The sequence below is a fragment of the Apteryx rowi genome, unplaced genomic scaffold (genome assembly GCF_003343035.1).
Source record: "Apteryx rowi isolate R43461 unplaced genomic scaffold, aptRow1 scaffold_688, whole genome shotgun sequence".
NCBI lineage: Eukaryota > Metazoa > Chordata > Aves > Apterygiformes > Apterygidae > Apteryx > Apteryx rowi.
Genome location: NW_020450969.1, coordinates 73648 through 95123, shown reverse-complemented (window position 1 = coordinate 95123; position 21476 = coordinate 73648). Strand labels below are relative to the sequence as shown.

The 21476-nt window shown below is 37.7% G+C and overlaps 1 protein-coding gene across 1 annotated transcript in view; it reads left to right on the top strand.

Moving 5' to 3' along the window:
* MAN1A1 (mannosidase alpha class 1A member 1) overlaps positions 1-21476 on the top strand; it is a 111672-nt gene that overhangs the window by 73129 nt on the left and 17067 nt on the right. The window contains exons 5-7 of the mRNA XM_026086224.1: positions 8231-8354; positions 10021-10114; positions 14129-14244. Of these exons, the coding sequence (XP_025942009.1) occupies positions 8231-8354; positions 10021-10114; positions 14129-14244 (334 nt within the window). The remainder of the gene's footprint in view (positions 1-8230; positions 8355-10020; positions 10115-14128; positions 14245-21476) is intronic.

Below are 21476 nucleotides of genomic sequence, written 5' to 3'. Positions count from 1 at the left end.
TGATTGTTTAGCATTTTCATTTTTTGCCTGCAAGTATCATGAGAAAGTAGTGACCATTCTAGGAGATCTCTGAAGGTTGCTTCACAGGTCTCCTAACAAAGGTGAAAGCAAAAAAGTTGGCAAGAGGGTAACTTGTTCTTGGAAAATTTAATCTCTGGCAATGTGACTGATGTGCCTAGGTCTCTTAAACAACTGTTCATCCTCAAGGATCTGAAAAGTATTCTGACTGGTCCCATCTTCCTCCCTAAAATTAATGGGGGCACAAGGAAACTGTTTGCTCTTCTCTTGTGCTATTACAARCAGACATCCCCATAATGTCTGTACTGGAAAGTGTGCCACGTACATTAGCTTTGAAAGGCGTGACGAACCTCATGAAGAAAAGTTGGAGATCTTCTTTTAAGAGCTATTTCCTATTAGCTTCTCTGTATGGAGCTGTCCTGATTGTTTCCCACATGACGAAAGGTCAGCCACAGTAATCTGACTTTTCCTACTCTCATTTCTAGTCCTCAGTCCACAGGTGATGTGCATGTGCCTCCAGTACAAACTGATGAATCTCCTGTACTGGCAGAACTGAAGTTGCCAGGAGATCAGGGTACATTAGTGATGACACTGAATATGACTAGGCAAATAGACAAAATTAATGTTTTCAAACTGATAGCTTTGGGGACTATACCTATTCATTTTCTCATTTGTTACAGTATGCAAACCATTTGCGTTGTATTTGACATTACAGCACAGAATTTTTTTCATTCCCTGTAGCACTGTAAAATTGAGTAACCACTTTTATCGTTAGTCCTCATCCCACAGTTGCTGATGATACTAATTCACTGGCTGCCTCCTCCTGCTGAGTCAGCATCTCTAGAAATGGCCTCACCAGGTAATTGCTGGTGTCAGTTGGTGTTGAGAGAGGGCAGCTCAGCTGCGCAGGAAGCTACCAGCTGGGCAATGATTAGGCAAGGGCAGCGGGAGTTGCGCATTCATTGTCACAGCTGAAAAACTAACCAGCTGTTAGCATTTGCCTAAAAGACTCTAGCAAAACAGAGGAATAAAGCAGACATCAAAAAACTACTGCGTAGGCTAGCTGACTGATTTAAGTTTCTTTTTGTGCTGTCTCCAGCTGTTGAGACATTGTGTGAGAAATGCTTAACCAGATTATTATAATTTTCCTTTCTAGGAAAAGAGATACCGTGGAAAAGTCAGAACACCAGCAGGTGTTCTGCCTTCCTTGGCTGATGCTGTTTGGGGGGAGATAGGGTTCACAGAGGAGTGCAAAAAACTAATTGCAATTTATTGGAAGCTGGACGGGAAGGTGTTTCACAGTTGGTGCTGAGACTAAAAGCACACAGGTAGAGTGCCAGCCCCGTCATGGATGTCCCTGTTTGACCTTGCACACAAGGTGCTGTGCTGACAGCACGTGCCTCTAGGCTAGGGTGGAAGAGTTGAGTTGTGGTTCGGGCACACCTCAGATCTTGGTGTTCCCATATTTCCTCCATAAAATATGGGCTCAGGGGATTGTCCAGCTATGGGGAAAACAGAAATACATTGAGTATCTATGAGGCATTAACAAATAAATGATCGATTTCAGTGCTTGTGAAAACAGTCCCTTACAGCAAGATCTCCTATATTGTACCCTTTGGGGGAATGTGTGAAGGGAACCATCTTCTGAAATATCTTCTGAGGATGTAATTTATCAAATGCAGTAGTTGAAACTCCAGCAGGCGTTGCTTGTGTGCTCCATGGGCATTGTTTTTGTTTGTTTCAAAAAGCGTGAACCTCTAATGAAATAACTTTATTCTTCATCACGGCTTCTTTATAAATTAAATCGTAAACCGTGCATGATTAACATTATGTAGCTGCAGTATTAAAAGGACAAAGACGCAGCACTGGCATTTGCAGAGAACCTCTTCTCTAGACTATCAACAGCTGATCACCCTTTAATTCCCTGGTTTGGTGTATRGTTTTTGATTTAAATTCTCTCTTAGCAAATTGTTAGCAAGAGATGTGTGTCTAATGATCAGCATTGGTTTCTGGTGATCTTCATTTATTTTTATGATATATTGACAAATTGACATATATATTGACAAATGCTTCCATTCAGGGCAAGATGAAAAAGATCATTCTTATGAAAGCATTTTCAGAGGTGGCAATCCTAAATAATGTATGAAACATTAGATATTCTATGAAAACGGCCTCCGAGAACCATCTTTTTGGCTGCCTTAGTGACTCCTCAGCTGTATTCCTCAGGGAATCACAGTATGCAACTATAGTACCAATGAAATATTTTTTCCCATTATTAACTTATTATTATGTTGGAGTATGTGTCACAAAATATATATTTAGAACATACTAATTGTTTGTTATTAAGTCCATTCATTTGCCTTGTAAATGCTGAAAGCAATTAAGTTTTATTTATCTTTTTGACATATCTTATGCTATCTATGTTTCTGTAGAAACTTAATCTTTTAAATATATTTTGTTTAAAATTAGAAATAGACATTGAGCATATAGGTGAAAACCTGACTTTGTACTGACATCCTTTCATTTATTTTAAGGAGACTTAGTTGACTTAGTTTAATTAAAATATTATTATAAAAGAATGGTTGTGGCAGATAAGAAATAGACTGAAGGCTTTTATACTGTATAAGCATTTTATTAGAAATGCAGTGACTGGTCATTATGTACATATACTGACTTTTATAAAAGGAAGACATTTATTTCGAAAGAAGAAGAAGAGAGCCATGCATAGAAATAATCACCAGTTTAGCCAAAATGGAATGTCCCTTTGCAGATTTTGCTCACTGGACTGAAATATTGCAGAGGAAATAATAAAACTGACGTGTATTACATCTATGATGGAAATGTCTGACATGTTCATAACACATTGTGTTAACTTGTTTATTTTACTAATTCAGAACTGTAATGAGCAACCTATGGCACCATCTGTATGGCTGTGACTGGCTAGGTGTACAAGTTTCATAGACTTGGAGGTGTTTTTTATGTCACAGTACTGCAGAAAGATTTTCTTTATTTTTTTAATTTAATCTTCTCAATAATTTTCTTGCAATATTTTAAATAAATGTCATTGTAAGTGTGGCCTGCTCAAAAAGAGAGCATTAAAAATAAAATCTCAGATAGGAAAAATCTTATTTTATAATTCAAGAATTAAAAATATAATGTTATAAAGTGTTAATCTCCATATCTACTTTTTAARGAGTCATAAAATTAATCTGATATCTGAGAAGCTAACAGAAATCTTGGGGAGATTTGGGCATCACGAAAGGACTAAGTGTAGGTGAGTCTGGTCTCCCTAGGTTTGCTCTGCAGAGGGAAAGAGCCCATCTCTAGCTTAATCTCCTCTAAAAAGTGATTTAATTCCGCTCTCTCTCTGCACTGCTTGTCAAGGGAGCCCTGGAGAGGTTCGTTTCTGTGAATACCCTCTCTGCTCTCTCATTTCCACGTCTGCGGTTATGGTCAGTCCTTCAGTGGATACACAATGTCAGTATGCTGAATTATGCAGCCTTGGTTATGAGCCGTGCTTTTTAGTCCTGCAGTGTTAAAATTTTAAGGCTAAAATTTGGAAAAACGGTCATATTATACTTGCAGAATTATCTGAGTAGTTTCTACTAAATGGCTGTAAGACCGAATGGCAATTCAGGTCTCTCTTGCAGGGGGTGGGGTGGGGATCCTTTCTTTCATTAAAAAAAAAAAGTAATAATTCTACTTTTTTTCTGTTTAAAAGATACTCACACTTTGGGGGTGAGCCACAAGGAGGGGCATGAAATACACCCTAAGGGAAGCAGGAGGGGGAATAAGGAGAAAAAAAAGATTCARAAAGTTTCAGGAAAACCTCTGTGTGGCTATGTGTCCTTGGCCTCCCTCAGGGACAGTGCCCAGTTGCGGCGGGTGGCCCAGGGACGGGGCGCTGCCATCGGATGGGCCAGGTGACCTTCTGTCTGTGAGGCTTCCTACTAAAATAGGATTAAGTTGAGCCAATTGCCGCTGTAAGTGGTGTTCTCCTGCATGAGGATTGCCTTCCTCGCTAGCACTCCTGGCAGCACCAGGCGCGACCCACTTACTGCAGCCTGAGTCTCGTGACTCGTGTATTTAAACAGGCTCTTCTTAGGGTCACGCTTTGCCACCATCATGGTTTGAGTAGCTTTTTTGAAAAATAGATCAGCGTTAGAAAAGCCCCAAAGGATTGTATAGTGTTATTTTCATATTTAATACTAAAACTTTTGACAGTGGCAGCTCACAGATGCTTCCAGTTATTGCTAGTGGGTCTCTCTTCTTCTGGCCCTTCACCTTGTATACTGGCTGTGCCTGCAGAAGCATATCAACCCTTAAAGTTGCTTCTGCCTTCTGCATTAAACACTGACTTTCTGAAGTCTGCTCCYCTCCCCAGCCAAGTGCAAGCAGAGCATCCTCTGCTATTTGTGTGACTCAGTCTCATGCTGGTGGAGTCATCCTGACACCCTCTGGAAAAGGTTGGGGGTGGTAAACACGCTGTCCACAGAGACAGGAACAAGTGTTGTGACACGTAAGTGTTTTGACCCTTTAAACTATTTGTTCAGTTGCCCCCAGGAGTTCCTGTTCCTTTCACACAAAAATTAGCTGCTGTTATATATAGGAGTTGTAATGTAGTTTTTAAAAAATCTTGTAAGTATTGTGCTGCTGAACTTCTAATTTAAAAAAACTTTAAATATTTTTCCGCTGTGATTCCCCTCTCCACATATATTTTGGACATTTTAGAAGTGCTTCCGCAGTCATACTTTCTGTTCCTACATTCGAAAGGATCAACGTTGGTCTACTAGGAAAATACTGGCTGAGTTACCAGCAGCCAAGGTCAGTCGGTCTCATATTTGCTGTGAGAGGGAACCACAAAAGATTTAGAAACACTGTATTTCAGAGTCTGTGGAACCCAGTGTTCAGTAACAAAGTTTATAAAATAAATAGGAAATTTCATCATGAAATAGTGATGGTCATGCTTTAATATGAATTTCTGTAATAGAAACAAAGTTGGAAAAAACAGCAGTACTTAGGAAAATTCACTTAAAAAAATAAAAGCACCCATCTTCAGTTTCCTTTCTTTAAGCCAAAGAGTCTGTTAAAAACCTGCCTTCCCTGGTTGAAAAGGTTGAAATCTCTCTTATTCTGTATGTTTGAGAGCTTTGTTGAATATCTCSCAGGGTCTCATAAAGTCTTTTTGGGAGCTGATTATCTGGATTGTCCTGCATTCTGGAATATCACCTTAAAATAAAGATAGAGCTGAATGGAACCAGAAGCAGCACTGTGGCTGCTGTTTCCACCCCTCCAGATATTCAGAGGGAATATGGAGAACTTGGCTGCTTTGCTGCTCCCAAAGATGAAATATGTGATGGGATAGCAGACCTGCACAGCTGAGGTTGCAGGAAAAACAGCTAAAGACACTGAAGTTTCAGTTCTTTGGTTCTGCCATTTGTTGAAACAAGCTTGCCAATTTTGACTTACGACGCCCATGAGTCAAAACCAGCAGGTTTCTCCTAACCTTGTCATAATCATTTTGCAGAGTTGCCAGAAATATGTCCATGCTTTTCCTTTTTGATCACCTGTCCCAATCAAAGCAATAAAAACCACCCTAAAAAGTACATAGATGCAACATGGATGTTTCTTCCTACTTTTATTGTACTAAGAGTAAAGAATGCAAGTTTACCTTCTCACACCATCCTACATAAGAAGAACCTGCTACTTATAGTAAAACTTGTAGTGAATACATTGCTGCATGCAGAAAACCTTTCAATAGCTCTGTTTGGAAATTCTTCTGGTTGCCAAAATGCAGTACGTCAAAATGTTCCGACAAAATACRTTGATATCAACAAAAGACCTGATGGAGTGCGAAGTAGGAACTTACTACAATTTCAGCCAAATTTGGTTGGTGCATTGCTGCAGGAACAGCTCAATATTTCCAATTTGAGATTTACTGAGCAATTTAATAGAAAAAAAAGCTGGGTTTTGGCTTATTGCACCAAAACATGGTAACTTTTCAGAATTTTGAAATATTTCACTTTGGGGGGGAGGGGGAGAGGGGAAGCAGCTTTGTTTATCAGTAGAGTGTTATGTCATCTCTTTTAACCCAGATGACCTGAGGACAAGCTAAAATCATTTGTTCCAGAAGTCAGCAGTTAGGCAGGATTTTGGCCAGTACGCCCCAGAAATTGTACCTGTTTCTTGGGTGAATGACCAGTCTGTAGATGTAAGCTCTCCAATCCATAGATGGGAGGTTTCCAGACATTGTCTGTGGTACTCACCTTGATCTTATTTTCCATGATATTCAAGGCTTTATGGCACCAATTGGTTAAATTCTGACCCAAGGTAGATTAAAGTGCAGACAGCTTGTAAGACAGATCGTTTTTTTCTTCACTTTTTTTTTTGCATCAAATGTCAAAAGCACAGTGAGGTTGCTTTTAAATCAATGAGATATTTAGATCCCATAAAGCTTGTGTTCTGTTTCTGTCATATAAATATCATATAGAAGTTGGGTTGTGTATGTCTTTGCAATACCTTCAGTTCATTATTGATTTTGTTTTCAGTTAAGATTAGAAAGGTTATTCTCCTTTGGAGTTTTGGGCAATCATTTGTATCTGAGGACTTAACGTGTGTCAGTCTCTTGAACCTTTGTGGGCAGTCAGAGGAGCCTCATCAGATGTATTTCCTTTTGCTCCACCAAGTTCCCACCACCACTCAGCACTCAAAACAAATTTAGTCATTTCAATGCTTTTTATGGTCTAGAAAAAAGAAAATCCATAGTATACCTGTGGGGAGTATTTTACAGATGCTAAGGTACTTCAGAAATAGGATATAAGTACATCTATCAGTAGGTAATATTCTAGGTTTATTTTTGGTAGTACCTTAGTGGGTTCCAAAGGCACCTTCAGCTCAAGGCTGGACAGACATAAGGCAATGCAGGGATTAAAGCCAGGCCATAGAAACACAAACGTGTTCTTTATTCGTAGTCTTTACTTTGCTTTTAAAGTTGAATGATATGTTTTTATTTTTTGTGTATGATAGAAATTTCAAAATAATGTATTAATATGGCTAGTGGGGAAATAACTTTACAGGAGATTTCATTTCTTTGTATCGATTGAAATTTACTCATAGATATTTGACCTTTTGAAGAAGAAATTTTAATAGAATTGACAACCTCCACTATAATGAACTGAAGCTGGATTTCTTGGTTTTTTTTTTTTCTTTTCAAAATATGAATCGCATTTTAACTTGGGAAGAATACCTTATTTTCATACTTGTGTAAGTGCTAACTTATGACTCTAGTGACTGCTTGTCTGCAAAACTAGTATTAAGAAATTCATATACATGCATATATATGTGCCTGTGTGGGTGTGTGCTTTTTAATGCTATTTAGAACTATAAAAAAGGAAGACATTCCAGCATTTAATAAGTCTACTTATTTCTAACACTCATGGCAGGAATGTGCTGCTCTGATATGTCATTGTGCATCCAGATGCTCAAGAAAGTTGGCTAGCTTTTCTTTAATTTCATTTTTATTCTGAATATTGCTGATGGAAATTTCAAGGGGGAAAAAAGCTTTTTTTAATGAAACATTAAGAAAGTTTTTCTCCTGAATTTCAACCAGAAGTAGTTTCTAGTGGGGATTTAGCAATAAATTCATTTTTCTCTCCTCTAAGCACAAAACCAGGGATTAATTTTGCTGTGAAGTATCCTTGGGTCTTAATTAAAATTGAAATTACTCATCCTGATAAAAATGCCCTGTCAGACAATGCCTAAGAATTCTACTCCCCTTAAGATCTTGTATTTTAAGGTAATAAACACTTGCCCTGTAGAAGGATGGGGACAGTTAGGACTGGAGTTTGTTGTGCTAGATGCAGGGAAAGCAGGTGAGGTTTGAGAATGTTTTTATTATATTTTCTTTAAATATGATGTCATAACTGATACAATGATATGTGTAATAGAGCTATTCATGAACTAAAAGACTGGCTTGTTGCAAGAAGTGGTCTTATAAACCTAGAGCAGAAGCGGACTGAAATAGTCCAAGGTCCTGTTACAAAGTCACGGAAGGCTGCCGAAGCATGACTCTTTTGGCAGATATTGAAAACTTTTTAAATTCATTACCTTCTGTTAATAAATTATAGCCATTACATGATTTATTTTATTAGCATTGCCTTATAGATGCTCATGCTTGTTTTCTGTTTCTCTTTTCCCTCCACCCCTGCTTTAGTGGGATCGGTCGAAACTGGCCGTGGGCCTCTGGCGGCAGCAGCATTTTGGCAGAGTTTGGAACATTGCACCTGGAGTTCATACACCTGAGCCACCTGTCTGGAAACCCGCTGTTTGCTGAAAAGGTTAGACTGTTCAGGAAAAATCATGATCTAAAGATAAATCACATGTTAAGAGGGAGATTAAATATCCCTGGGGAGAGATTTGGATTTACCTCAGTTGTAAATATTCATCACAGGAGGTGGATATTTTCTAGGCAGACCCTAATCAATTTTGCATTTTTATGTTAGTTATATAGAGAGAGACCTGTTCCAAAGTTACTGTGATGCATCTTCTTGTATCTAGCACTTACCAGGCCCCATAACATGTATCACTTTTGTTTATATTGTAAGTTAATATTACATTAAACAGTCAGACCATGGAGTTCTCTTCAGCACTTTTCCTGAATGTGTTGAAAATAAAAATGAATGTTATATTGGAGATAACGTGTGATACTTGTAGAAAGCAAAGGGCCAGGGCTGCCTTGCCGTCATTGCAGTAAGTTTTGTCTTTAAAATGCAAGATGACGTCATTGCTGTCAGTGAGGTCAGAAAGCCCTTCCATTGAATTGTCTTTTATAAAATGTGCTCCAAACGTTCTTTGGGGAAAAGAACAAAAGAGAATAAAAAACTCCTTTATAAGACAGTTGTAATACCTACTAATCCCCTCTGACCCCGGCCCTCAGTTCTCAAGCAAATTTTACTTTTTCATTTTGGTGCTTAAATAGTATGTGGATCCTGTTCTTAATATGCTACATCTTTTCTTTTTCTCTCCTTCTCTCTGCCTCTCTCTCTGCCTTGCTCGCTCTTTCTCGCTTTTCAACTTGCACTTGTTTTAGTTTTGTAGTCCTGTTCCAAGTAACACATGACATATTATGCCTTCTGGCCCATGTTATTTATCTAAAAATCTAATTAATACTGAGATTCCAAATTTTTAGTAGTAGTTCTAAAAGCAGTGATGAATACTACTTCTAATGAATGCTACTAACATGAATACTACTTACACCAACCTAAAGGACTGAACAGCTTTGCTGAGATTTCTGGTTTGCGTTTGTCATGATCTTCATTCTCCCAAGTTGCTAAATTTGCTTTTTCTGTGAATATTAAAATTCAGTCTAAATTATTTCATGTGCTCTGCGATGAACTGTGCTGGTGGATGAGTCAAGCCACAGAGCATGCGGACTGTGACCGTGTCCCTGGGCCACCCCTGCAGYGGGGTCCCTCAGGGTGCCGGGGAGATCTTGGAGCCCGATCAGCTCTTGCTGGGCAGGGTTGCTGCATGAAGCCCAGTTCCAGCAGCGCTCTGCTTTCCTGTCATAGCAGCTTTCCAGGTCACTGCTGCATCTAAACTAGGTGATGGCCTTAAAACATAATACCGTTTCTAGTTTGGATATATGAGGGACGTAATGCTGAAGTAGCTGTGCTTAGTTAAGGCAACTAACCGCCATGAATTTCAGTCTCCTGTGGCGGGGCAAGATATTCTGGAGCTTGCTTCTAGTGTCCCGTCTCCTTACCAACCCTTGACACAGAAACTCTGGAGGTTTTGCAGAACTTGTTTACATGGTGACATCAGCTGAGAGGATCTTTATTAAAAATCATGTGAGTGTATAGAAGTATTCTGACACACAGTGCATGTCTTGAGTTATACTATTTTTATTTTAAGGGATATTTGCACTTTAAGACTTTTGTACTGATGCTGTTTTATTTTTTGGAAAACTGGATCAGTGCTTAGTGTTTTGTACCCTTCTAATAGGTAATGAACATCCGAAAAGTTCTGAATCGACTGGATAAACCAGAAGGCCTCTACCCCAACTATCTGAATCCCAGTAGTGGCCAATGGGGCCAGCGTAAGTAGATCAGTTCTTCAGTACTATGAACATATCAGTATGCTATTTTTAGACGTTAAGTTCTTTCTATCCCTGTTACATATTTTGTTGATTCCTCACATTATCTCTGAGTTTTTGTATAATATAAAAATATTACATGCTTAAAAATAATAATTCTACTTGCTGTATTTTAATGTACTTTTGATCTTTCAATATGGCTTATATAAATGGGGAAATGTCTGAATATGCATGCTTTGTAGTCTACAAAGTCCTTTCCAGGAAGTCTTTTATTGAAGAGTCTAAAATGCTCTCTAAACCAGCTGTTTAAGGAAACATTACCAGCTTATCTGGATTGGTTTTCATATTTTTAGACTAGCGTAGCCCAACGGACATTAAAGAAGTCTTTCCAGTTAATACCAGCTGTGAGTTCTGTTGAAGTTTAATGCTGTTGGCAAACAATTAAGGAAGCAAACTGAACAGAACAGTGATGGCATTAATTCCCTTGGAACAATTATCAGACACACCAAAATTAGAAGGGAAAGGGTATAATAAAATGCTTTGAGCACTTGAACTGCTTAGCTCCTTCCTGATCACTGACCCTTTTCTTATTATACATTACAACAACATTATAGCAGTGTTGGAGGTGGTTACAAAATACCAGAGATGGGAAGGGTTTGAGAAGTTCTTCAATATAATAATTTGCTTAGGAGGTACCTAAGCTGAAAGTGAAGTTTTGAAGTCTATATGGGACTGGCTGCAGTCTGGATATATTAGATAGTTTTTGCAAAGGCAAAGGACAAATGTTCTATTGAATAAAATACTTTTTGAATGCTGTGTATCAGTCTATGAGTTTAAAAAAAAAAAAAAGAAAAAAGATGTCCAGAAAGGTCGTGATGCTCAGTTGTATTGTCCCATCAAGACTAAGGCCATTTCCTTTATGAATTAGAAGTGTCCCCTTCATTTAAAAAAAAATGTGATCTGCTACACTTTGAGGCTTCTTTGAGGTCACTGTGCCACCAGGCTGGTGGCAACTCAGTATGTATGACCACTTGACTCCAGTTGGCCTGTTTCTATAAGCTATGTTATTTACATTTACAGATCTAAAAGACGTTTGCCCACTGCTTACCTATGTTGGCTTAGCATGGCTTTATAAAACATTAAAACTTCTCATTGGAAGCAAAAGGCACTGGATTTGGTTAGAAGGCCCCCATAGAGTCTGTGAGCCCATGTTCAACCAGTTTCAGTTACCTACTTCCTTGGCTTTAATCAGCCACAAAAAATGAACTTTTTGGAGGTAGGTTAGCCAACAACTTCCCCAAGTAGAAATTTGGATCCAATTACCTTATTTCATGCAACAGTATTGAGAGTCAACAAATGCATGTGGCTGAACTGGGGCATTATTTAGTCTGGCATTAAGCTTAGTTATACAGTCTTGCAGTAACTTATTTGGTGAGCTGAATGAGAGTTGATTTTTCTAGTGGTTGACACCATTAGTGTCTCTGCCTTATTTAAGCAGTCAAATACCAGCTCAGTCTTATGGCCTTTGACATCTTCCTATCTTTAATATTATTGTCTTATGCACTCCTCTTTTACATTAAACACCAGGTTTTCTTGGCAAGCACAGGAAAACTTAAAGTTTATACCGTCCCTGTTTTCCAATAACATGTAGTATTGCCATAGAAATTAGCTTTCTGCATGTGCAAATGATGAACACAACRTTGATGCTGGTCAGTCCCTAGCATGCTGAAGCAGCAAGAGCAAATTTGATCTATACTTGTTGTGCCTCTTTGAGTTCAATTGCCTCTGTTTGAAGATATTGATCTTTTTTCAAAGTAGAAGATCAGGAACATAAGACTTGAAGGATGTTTTATTTGAGATTGCTTTTCTAGTCTTTTTTTCAGATGATTACAACAGAGAAAAAAAACCCAGACCCTTAATTGGAACAAGACAGAAGTATTATCCCTCAAACATCAAGTGGGAGGGGAGAGCAGTTTCTGAACATTATTTATCTAGCAATGCTGTAACTGTGAAGGACACTGCTGGATCACTGCCACTGTTCCTGTAAATTCATTTAGTCCTTGTTATTCTGACAGTAAACTGACAGTGGTTTGCTGCAGCATGYGTCAGTTGGATTTGTCTACTGCAATAATGTATATAATAACAGGGCTTATTATTGATGAAACTGTGCTTGTGCTATTTAGTTTGCAAATGTCAGAGGTTTCTATGGTAATTTATTTAGGAAACCATAAAGGTCATTTAAATGCTGCTGTTCAAAGATCAGCCTTCCATCATAGAAAATGTTCTCATTTTTTTAAGAAGCCTCTTTTCCTTTTGAATCATGAACATTTAATTAAATAAATGGTTTATTCTTTCCAGAAATTTAATAAATCTCATTCAAAAGAGGAGGGAAAAGAGCTGTTTATAATCCAGGTTTGATGATGCAATGTATTTGTTTGGTGAAGGGAAAGGATACCTTTGGAAAACTAAATTGTTGTTTGTATGCTACAGGCTAGTGGAGGGAAAGAAAACACTGGTAGTCAAGATTTAAGAGAAAAAAGTACATCATCTACATTTGCATGGCTTTCCAATCCACACAGTAGGCAAAAGGATGTATTCCACGAAGAGAAAATATTAAGGATTTTAAAAATAAATTCTCTTCTTTTGAATTCCACCAACAGAGGCATAACTTTGGAGCTAAGATCAGAATTAAATGTTAGGAGACATGAGCTATGCCATGGACTTTCAACTAACACATCTGCATCTCATTCTGTCTGTCAGCTTGGATCACCCCATACGTGTTCTCCTTTTCTCATGCCCAGAAATTTGTTGTATGACTCACTGACTTGCTGCGCAATATATGTGCCCACATCTCCATCCTGGATTTCTGAGATGGAATTAGTGGAGCCCTTTCCCACTGTAAAATTGACACTTTTAAACAGCAGCCCTGGTGAAGCACTTGGAAATCCTTTCACTTGAAGATGCAATAAATGCCAAGTACCTTGATTTTAGCAGGCAGTATCAACTTGATAAAGGAAATCCTTAACTAATGTTCTCAGTTTAATGGAATTTAAAGAAACACAATTTATAGTTGTAATATTTTATGTATTTAGGAGATTTATGCTAAAGTCATATGATAGACCATTAAAATTTTGCCAAGAATTTTTTTAGCACCAAGTTTGTGCAAATTTGTGCCAACAGCTAAGATCATCAATAGCTTCCACGTGAGTGGTCTGGCTGACATCAAAGGGCCTGACTTGTGTGTAGTTATTGCTCACAGTGTCAAGTCCTAAATGTGTGCAGTTGAATAGTCACAGCATTTGTAGTACCAGATCATTTCATACAGTAAGCATAGGGCCATATAAAGGAATGTGACAGCAATAATCTCGCATAAATGTGGCAGAGTTGATGTATCCTTTTCTTCTCTAGAGCCACTGCTGAGTTTTAAGACCAGCCAGATGTTCAAAAATGTAATATTATTTTTAAACATATGCATTGGAATTTTTCAAATGCCATTAAAAACCTGAAATTCAACTCTGCAGTAATTAGCTAAAACATGTTGGCTTTTTTATGAAGTGACTTAAATGGAGTTTTAGTGAATAAAACAACAAATAAAAGCAATGCCTGCCAATTAAGAGGGAAAGAAACTGTCAAATTAGAGTGCATTTTCTACTTTGTTTCCTATTTTTAAAATAAAAAGAACTTGGGTTAACGCATTTTTTATGGGGTAAAGTATAAACACGAACTAGATGCTAAGATTATGAATTCTTAAGTTTCTTTCCTATGTCCTGTGGCACTATATGGACATTAAATAAATATGATGCTTTATTCTGCTGAAAAAGTAATCAATTAAAAAAAATTTTTCTTTGTATACCAGTTAAGGTTTTTTTCTGAGGTTCCAAGATTACATTTATTACAAGATTGCTGTAGGACGAGATGTTTAAATGCATTAATCTACCGCTGTTTCGAACAGTAATTGTATTTTATTGCCCAGATTGAAGATAAAATTGCTGTTGAATCTGTTCCCTCCCTTTTTAGATCACGTCTCCATTGGAGGGCTTGGGGATAGCTTTTATGAATATTTGCTCAAGGCATGGCTAATGTCGGGCAAGACAGATGAAGAAGGCAGGAAAATGTATTATGACGCTGTTCAGGTAAATGAGATGATTTAAATCTTCCTTGCCATAATAATCTAATCTGTAATAATCCTAAAGACACAGGCTCTGGGGACAGTGTGAGGGATTTATGTCTTTGCTACCAGAGTGAATTAATTTTTAAAAGACAGATACTGTTGAAAAGGGGAGTGTCTTAAAGTATAGCTAAATTTTTTTGAACTGAAATACAGTCAGTCTTTTCTAATACTGGGGGTGAAAAGTATAAAATATGCAACAACAACAAAAGATCTTCAAGAAGCTGTTAGATAGAAGTTCAAATTTTTTCATCAGTTTTCCATAAATAGATACTTTTTGTCCTTTTTCTCTATATCCAAGAGAGAATTCCTCTCTTTGTATTTCCACATTATTTCAGTCAATTTTGGTTGTGGTCAAAAGAGGGATCAATATATTATGGTAGATAATTATAAATGAAAATAGAAGGTTATTGCTGTGCAATCACCTTTTCTTACAACAAGGATATATTTTCCAGCTTTTATGAAACAGCCAATTGTTTAAATTGGACATGAGAGAAAGTTTTCAAAAATCGGAATTTATCATAATCACATTTTATGTGGTATTCTATTTATGATCCTTCTGGTTTGCAGTTTGCTTCATTATTGATGTTATTTCCTTAATATACTGATTTTGGAGAAATAATGTTTTTCTGACACTGGACTGATACTTGGGAAGTATTAAGTTTAAATCCATATTTACAGGCTTTCCTTGCAGTCTTGGGCAAATGACCTATTTTCCCTGTTCTTTGCTTTCACATATATAAAAGAGAGGATAATATTACTTCTTTTCTTCCCCATCCTTTCATCTGTTTTGACTGTAAGCTCTCCAGGGCCAGCACTTTTCTCTCTTGTTAGCTGTATGTATGTACAGAGCCTCTGTAGACAATGCTTTGAGATGTTAAGCAATATCTGCTTGTTCTTACATACATCTGGAAATACACCATCCCTGGGGAGAGACAAAAGTTGTCTTTTACTTCCCACGCAGCAAAAAGTTATAGCATTAAAAAAATACAACCCTGACTCATTGGGCCTATTTTCTTTCATTAGAGAGAAAAGTCACATGTGATCATTTGAGGGACAGTGTATCTGATGCAAAGAAAATCCTGCCTTTAAATTTTGTAAGTGACGATTTGGATTTAGTGAGCCTCATTGTCACTGCTAACATGGTTTCAGCTTCAGAGCAAAAGGTGGATTTTTAAATTAGGCTTGAGTACATTTCAGGCTATAACATAAGAACAGTGATATTGTAATAGCTCAGCCATTAGGTTGGCAGCCAAAAAGAGAGAACAAAGTGTCTGATAATATGATATCAGTTCATCTTACCGTGGTAGGCATTTTGAACCACTTGAAAGCTGCTTCTAGTCTAGAAGACTTTCACTGGTGTAATAATGCCAGTTTTTCTTTTAAATACATTCTTAGACAGGGTAAGAGTTGGTATATAGACACGTGCCTTAAAAAATGAGGGTTTGCTAATACAGCTATTCTGGAAACTGCTGCAGGTGGAATATCTCCAACATGGTGGTGCTCATGACCCTTGCTGCCAAGACTATAGGCACATCGCGTCCTGCCCTGCCAGGGATCAGCAGGGACAAGTAAATTCCAGCCCATAACACAGAGTGAAAGATGGCTAACTTTCCTGATGGCCGACACTCGGCTGCTTTTGTTGAGGCTGAAGGTTCACCTTCCCCTGGCTTCAGCACAGCTTTCTTCTGCCTGCAGATGGGTGGTGGTGACGCTGATCCATAGCATCACTTCACTGTCCCCTGGCAACCTGATCTAAGTATTTGAATGTAGGCTTGCTTCCTCAGAAGAAAAGAAACAGATTAGTTAAACTGTAGAGAGGAATTCCCACGTAGACAGTTTTATCGTAATGTGCGTGGAGGTGTTGGGCTGGCCAGCTCACTTCTCAAGGGAGATTAAGGTGAATTAGAAAATCTCCCGTATAGGACAGTACAAGCACTGAGACCATTGAATCACAAGTGGTTTAAGGAGTTGGCTACACATCAGTAGCGTGCCTGGGTTACTCCTCAGCCAGCCCAAATCATACAGCAGTGCAACTTAGGTGACGAGCTTCATCGCATTACCTGGTCATGCAGGGAAAGGGCCAGGAATGGCTGCACAGTTACTGCAGCCTGTTTGACAGGCAGGACCCTGAGCTCCCAGGTGTGTCCACCCAGGCGGGTGACAGCACAGCTTTGTTTAAACTCACACCTTAGCTATGTCAGGGTAACAACCTCCTCATGTACGAAAGCTGTAACCATCCCCTGCAGGAGCACGCCAAGATCTTGGCAGGGAGTGGAAGATGTGACCTCCAGCAAATGGCTCTGCCAGTTCTCCCCGTTCAGCCATTAGTTGCGGGAGCCGAACTGCATGATCAGGAGCAGTCACTGAATGTAGCAAAATCAATGACAGGGCTTGATCTCTGCTTATATATAACTAGATACAATATACCCATTGCCTTAGTATATTGTAGTGATCACTCTCAGACAGTCCAGGCATCATGTCTGTCCAGAATATCAGTGTTTGACAGGATCAGATGATCAGTATGTGCTAGGCTTCACCATGTTGCTGGTTGAGTGTGACTTCCAGGGTGTCCTAAGTAGTGGTGTTCATTCATGTTCTCCATTTTCTATACCAATGTACATCTGTACCGAAGTCGAAAGTGCACATGGAGGTATAGCTTGATGTTGTAATATAGCTAGTTCAGATTAAAAACAGCAGGGAAGTTGCAGTATCATGGCATTCATTGCAGACTGTTTGGGCCCAACTGAGATGCTGAGCTCTTCACCAAAGTTACTAGCCTGTTTTGAAATCCATGCTGATTTTGGCTTTATTGCTATTGATCCCTTACTTATCTAAATTAAAGCCAATTTAAGTGTCTACACAAGGCGCAGTCATTCTTTATGACTACAGCCTACACATTTGAGGCATTCTGAGTCTGCTTCATATTTTCTTAGATAAATTTCCCCTGATGCTTTCTTCAGAATCTAAGACTATGCCAAAGGGAATAGCATGATTATTCCTATCCATTCTGCCCAGTATATACCCACAACATTCTAAAATTGAGATGTAAAGATTTGATGCCTAATTCAATATCTTTTGCTGTCCAGAAACCACAAATGAAAATGTATGGTGAGTTACGCTTCACTGTAAAAAGCTGAAGTTTATTTAGAAATATTTAAAGCTTCAGGAATATTTCTTACTCTGTTCAGTAACTCATGTTAAAAACAAAAAATTATTAGAATTTTTGTAACATCTGTAGATTGTTTTATGGCTTAAGTTAAAAGCAATAATTAAGATGTCAAGCTATATTTAAAAACTTTTTCTGTTTGTCATGAATAAGGCATATATTTGGCTGATGCTGAAGAATTTATTTCTAATGGGAGAAGGGACAGATATTCTTGTTTTGAATCTTAATGTATTTATAAAGCAATCAGAGAGATTCATAAACTCCATAATTTGCACAGAGACAAGTGAATGTATTTCTAACATAAGTTCTTTTCTCTCTTTTGAAAAGCAATGCAGCATTTTATATAATGTCCTTTGTTTCCCATAATTCAGGAAGTAAGAATACCTGATCTTCTTAAACTTGTTTAAATGGATAGCATGCAACGTTTAGTTACAGAACACACATTCACGCATGTATTCAGTTTTGTCATGTTACCTGTTTTGAGAATGTAATTGGTTATAGGATAAATTCTCAGTCTTTGCAAGCATCATGTGCAAGAATGATTCTACTGGTTTTGGTTAACACAGATGATCTCTGAGGGACAATTCAGTAGTTCAGCTTTAGTAAGAGAATATGATAATTTAGACCAAAAATGGACCTTTTGGGTTCACTTAAATCTAGTCTAGCAAGAGCAGTGTCAGAAGCAACCACATCAAATCCTCCCCTCTTGAGTCTGCCCTCATTTTAAAAGTTGCAGGGTGATTTTTCCACTACTTCTGTTGATAGGTTGTCCCACACTCTTGATGCTCTGATGGTTAGTTATTTTTTCCTAATTTTCATATTACACATATTCATGGCCATTGCTGCAAACTTTCTTGATCTTAAACATTTCTTCTCTCTCTCTGACACTGTCTCCATCCCTTCCTCAGTGTATTACTAGAGAAGTGGCATATCTAAAAGCTCTAAAGGAGAGCAGTAACTCACCCCAGAGGAACTTGGCAGAAAAGGAGAGACTCCCTGACCAGCAGTTCCTGATCACCTTTGTTCAGTTCTGCCAACCAGTGGTAGCAGAGAGGTAAAGCAGTTGCCTTTCTGCAGTTTACCTTAGCAAAATGGTAGTTTATTTTTAGTCATCTAGATTTTTCTTAATTTTTCTTACCTGGTAACAATTGCTCAGAACATGGTCACCTGAGAGCAGTAATCTCCAGACCACCTATGACATGGAGGTAGAAACAATGGAAATAAATACCAAAAAAAAAAAAAGGTGGTGTGAAGCATTAGCACGGCTGTTCTCCACCAGATCTCAACAGCACTGCCAAAAGTCTACTGCTAGACTGGGTTACATGATTAAGGAATGTAGCAAAATTTTGTGGGCATTAAAGAAATAAAAAGCCATCTTGTTTTGCATCAGAATTTTGAGTATTCACATAAAAAATGCATAGGGTCTCTTTTATTTAAATTTTTTTTTGCACATTGCTACCATCTGAGACTAGCCTTGATATACTTAGTTTGTACTTGGCTGTGGGAAGCTGGGTGTGGTTCTTTTTAAGGAATATTCAACTGTCAGTGAATATTTTTCAGAGCTGTAGATATTTCAGCCTTTCTGGTATATAAAATGAATCTTTGCAGAGTCCTTTCTCATTGAAATGAGGGAGAGAACAACGTGTTGTTAGTAAAATGAAAACATGATATTGGCAGATACGCCCTTTTTATCTCCAGAGTTTCATAAGGGTATATTTAACTGTGGTGACAGTCTGGTGGCTGGTCYGTGTTGATTGCAGTTCCCATTAAGTTGTTTAAAATGGTTTGCTTTGCRATTATAGTGATCTTAAAAACTACGTAACTAATGCGAACAATGACAGAACTGCAACAACTCAATTAGATTAGTTTGTCATATTGTGTAAAGCCAGTAGTATATTAATGAATTGAACACTGAGTACTTCAGCACTTCGTAGCATCCTGAAAAATACATGATAGGATAAGTCTGCATTAGCAAGTAGTGTGGTGCAATAGGAGCTGATCTTTAGAAGGAAATGGTGCTGTAGACCCAACATTACCCCCCAAAAATGTGTATAGTGTGAATGTCTATACCTTAGATGTGTAAGAATGAGTAAACACACAGCTTATTTACACATTTCATCAGCTGTTGAGTTTAAAATATTTATCACACTACTGCAGCAGTGTTCTGTGCATGGAGATAGAATTAGCTGTATTATGTAGAAACACAAGATTCATTACCCTTAACAGACCAGAACAACATCCAGACTTGTCATCCCCTTTTGTCCTCTTAGATATACTTCCCCTATTATCAGAACTAAAGGAAGAGGTTTGAGGGTCTCTACCATTGCGTACAGAAAGTCTCAAGACTTCTGCAGATTTTTATGTCCATAATGATTTATTCATAACTACACAGTCTCTATGTTTTGGGCTACAGAAAGTACTTAATAAAAAATTTGCATGTCTATGGATCGTGATTAGAAGCAGCACACTGTAAAGTTGCCTGAACACTTTAAGGAGGACACTAACAAGAAAAGTCCCACAAGAAAAACTGTCTCCTTTTTGCTTGTGGCTTTGCTGTTGTCGCTGGAACGTCCTGCCTGTCTGAGCAGCCTTACTTACTGCGCGATTTCCCCTTCCTTCACAAAGGCTAATGCTGCAAAAAGCTTGTCAGGATCAATATATACTTCTTCTAGAACATTTGTGAATTACATAATGTAACTTTTTTGACAGTGACTTGTCTAAGTAACCATTTGATTCATGCTATTCCTTTAACACTGTTTTAAGAATATGGATAAACTTAGCCTTCTGGTAGCAGACAGCACTTAKTATATTTAGTGCAAGAGCATTTAGTGTTCTCACGGGTACCAGTAAGATCTATACAGCAAAAAAAACACAAGCAGATTTTTCAGACAGCTTTTATCAGCTTTCCTCTAGAACTTAATGATCTTTTTAATGAATGGAGGGGTAGGTGTTGTGGTAGTTAAAGGCTTGCCAACATTTCTGTTTTAAAAACTTAGATATTTCCATTATAAGCATTCTTACTTCATTTCACATGTAAGCTTGTCTGTATAGTCATCATATATATATATATATATATATATGTCATCAGTCCAGAAGCAGTAAGTGCCTAACAGCTTTCAAAATGTTTCTTATATATTTTGTGCTTAAACAAACGTAAGAGACCTTCCATGTTCAAATTTCTGTTTTGATCTTAGAAAAGCCAAGTTCAGTAAGCAGTTAGTATCTCAGGATGAGAAGATAACACTTTTCTTTGTCAGAAATATTTAAATACATTTTTACAAAAGCTTGAGCTGCCTATTTCAATTACTGCATTGTAGTTATTCTAACAATATGATTTTGCATGATGCATGGGTCTTGTAATACATATTTAAAACATGTATGAAAATATCCAAGAAAACACAATCAACTAGTAATTAAGTTAAAAAAAAAAAAGTCTGTGAACGTTTTTCTGCCATCTATAAAATGGCTGTAATAATGGACCAATGAAAATTTTACACTTTTCATAATAAACTTACTGGAATTTTGGGCAAAGGATAAATTTGATGAATTATGAAGATGGCTAAAGAAATGCATCTGTGGCATTAGATCAACTCAACAGAGAAAACATGAGGGAAGAAACTCCAAGTCAAGATAGCAAGCCATTCGCTTATAAACCCCACAGTCTGCAAAACCACAGTAATCCTGATCTGTCTGGTTTGTGCTGATTCAAAGCAATAAAAATGTATTGGTGCAAGCCATGAATATTAAAAAAAAGTAAGCAACTAACATTTTACATCTTTGAATCATTGGAAATATCACATGGTAGATATCTCTGTCATGTTCACTGTTGCTTTAAATTGTCAAAATACTTTTCATGAAGAAGATTCTTGTAGAAAGAAAAATATATCAGAAGTGTGCACTGAGATAATTTATTGTGCTTCATTGTAAAGAAACATGCAGTACTGTAATTATCCCCAAAACAAACATTATAAACCCTGGAGACTTAGAGCTGGGATCAGATTTTTAAAGTTTCAAATTAAGGAACAGAA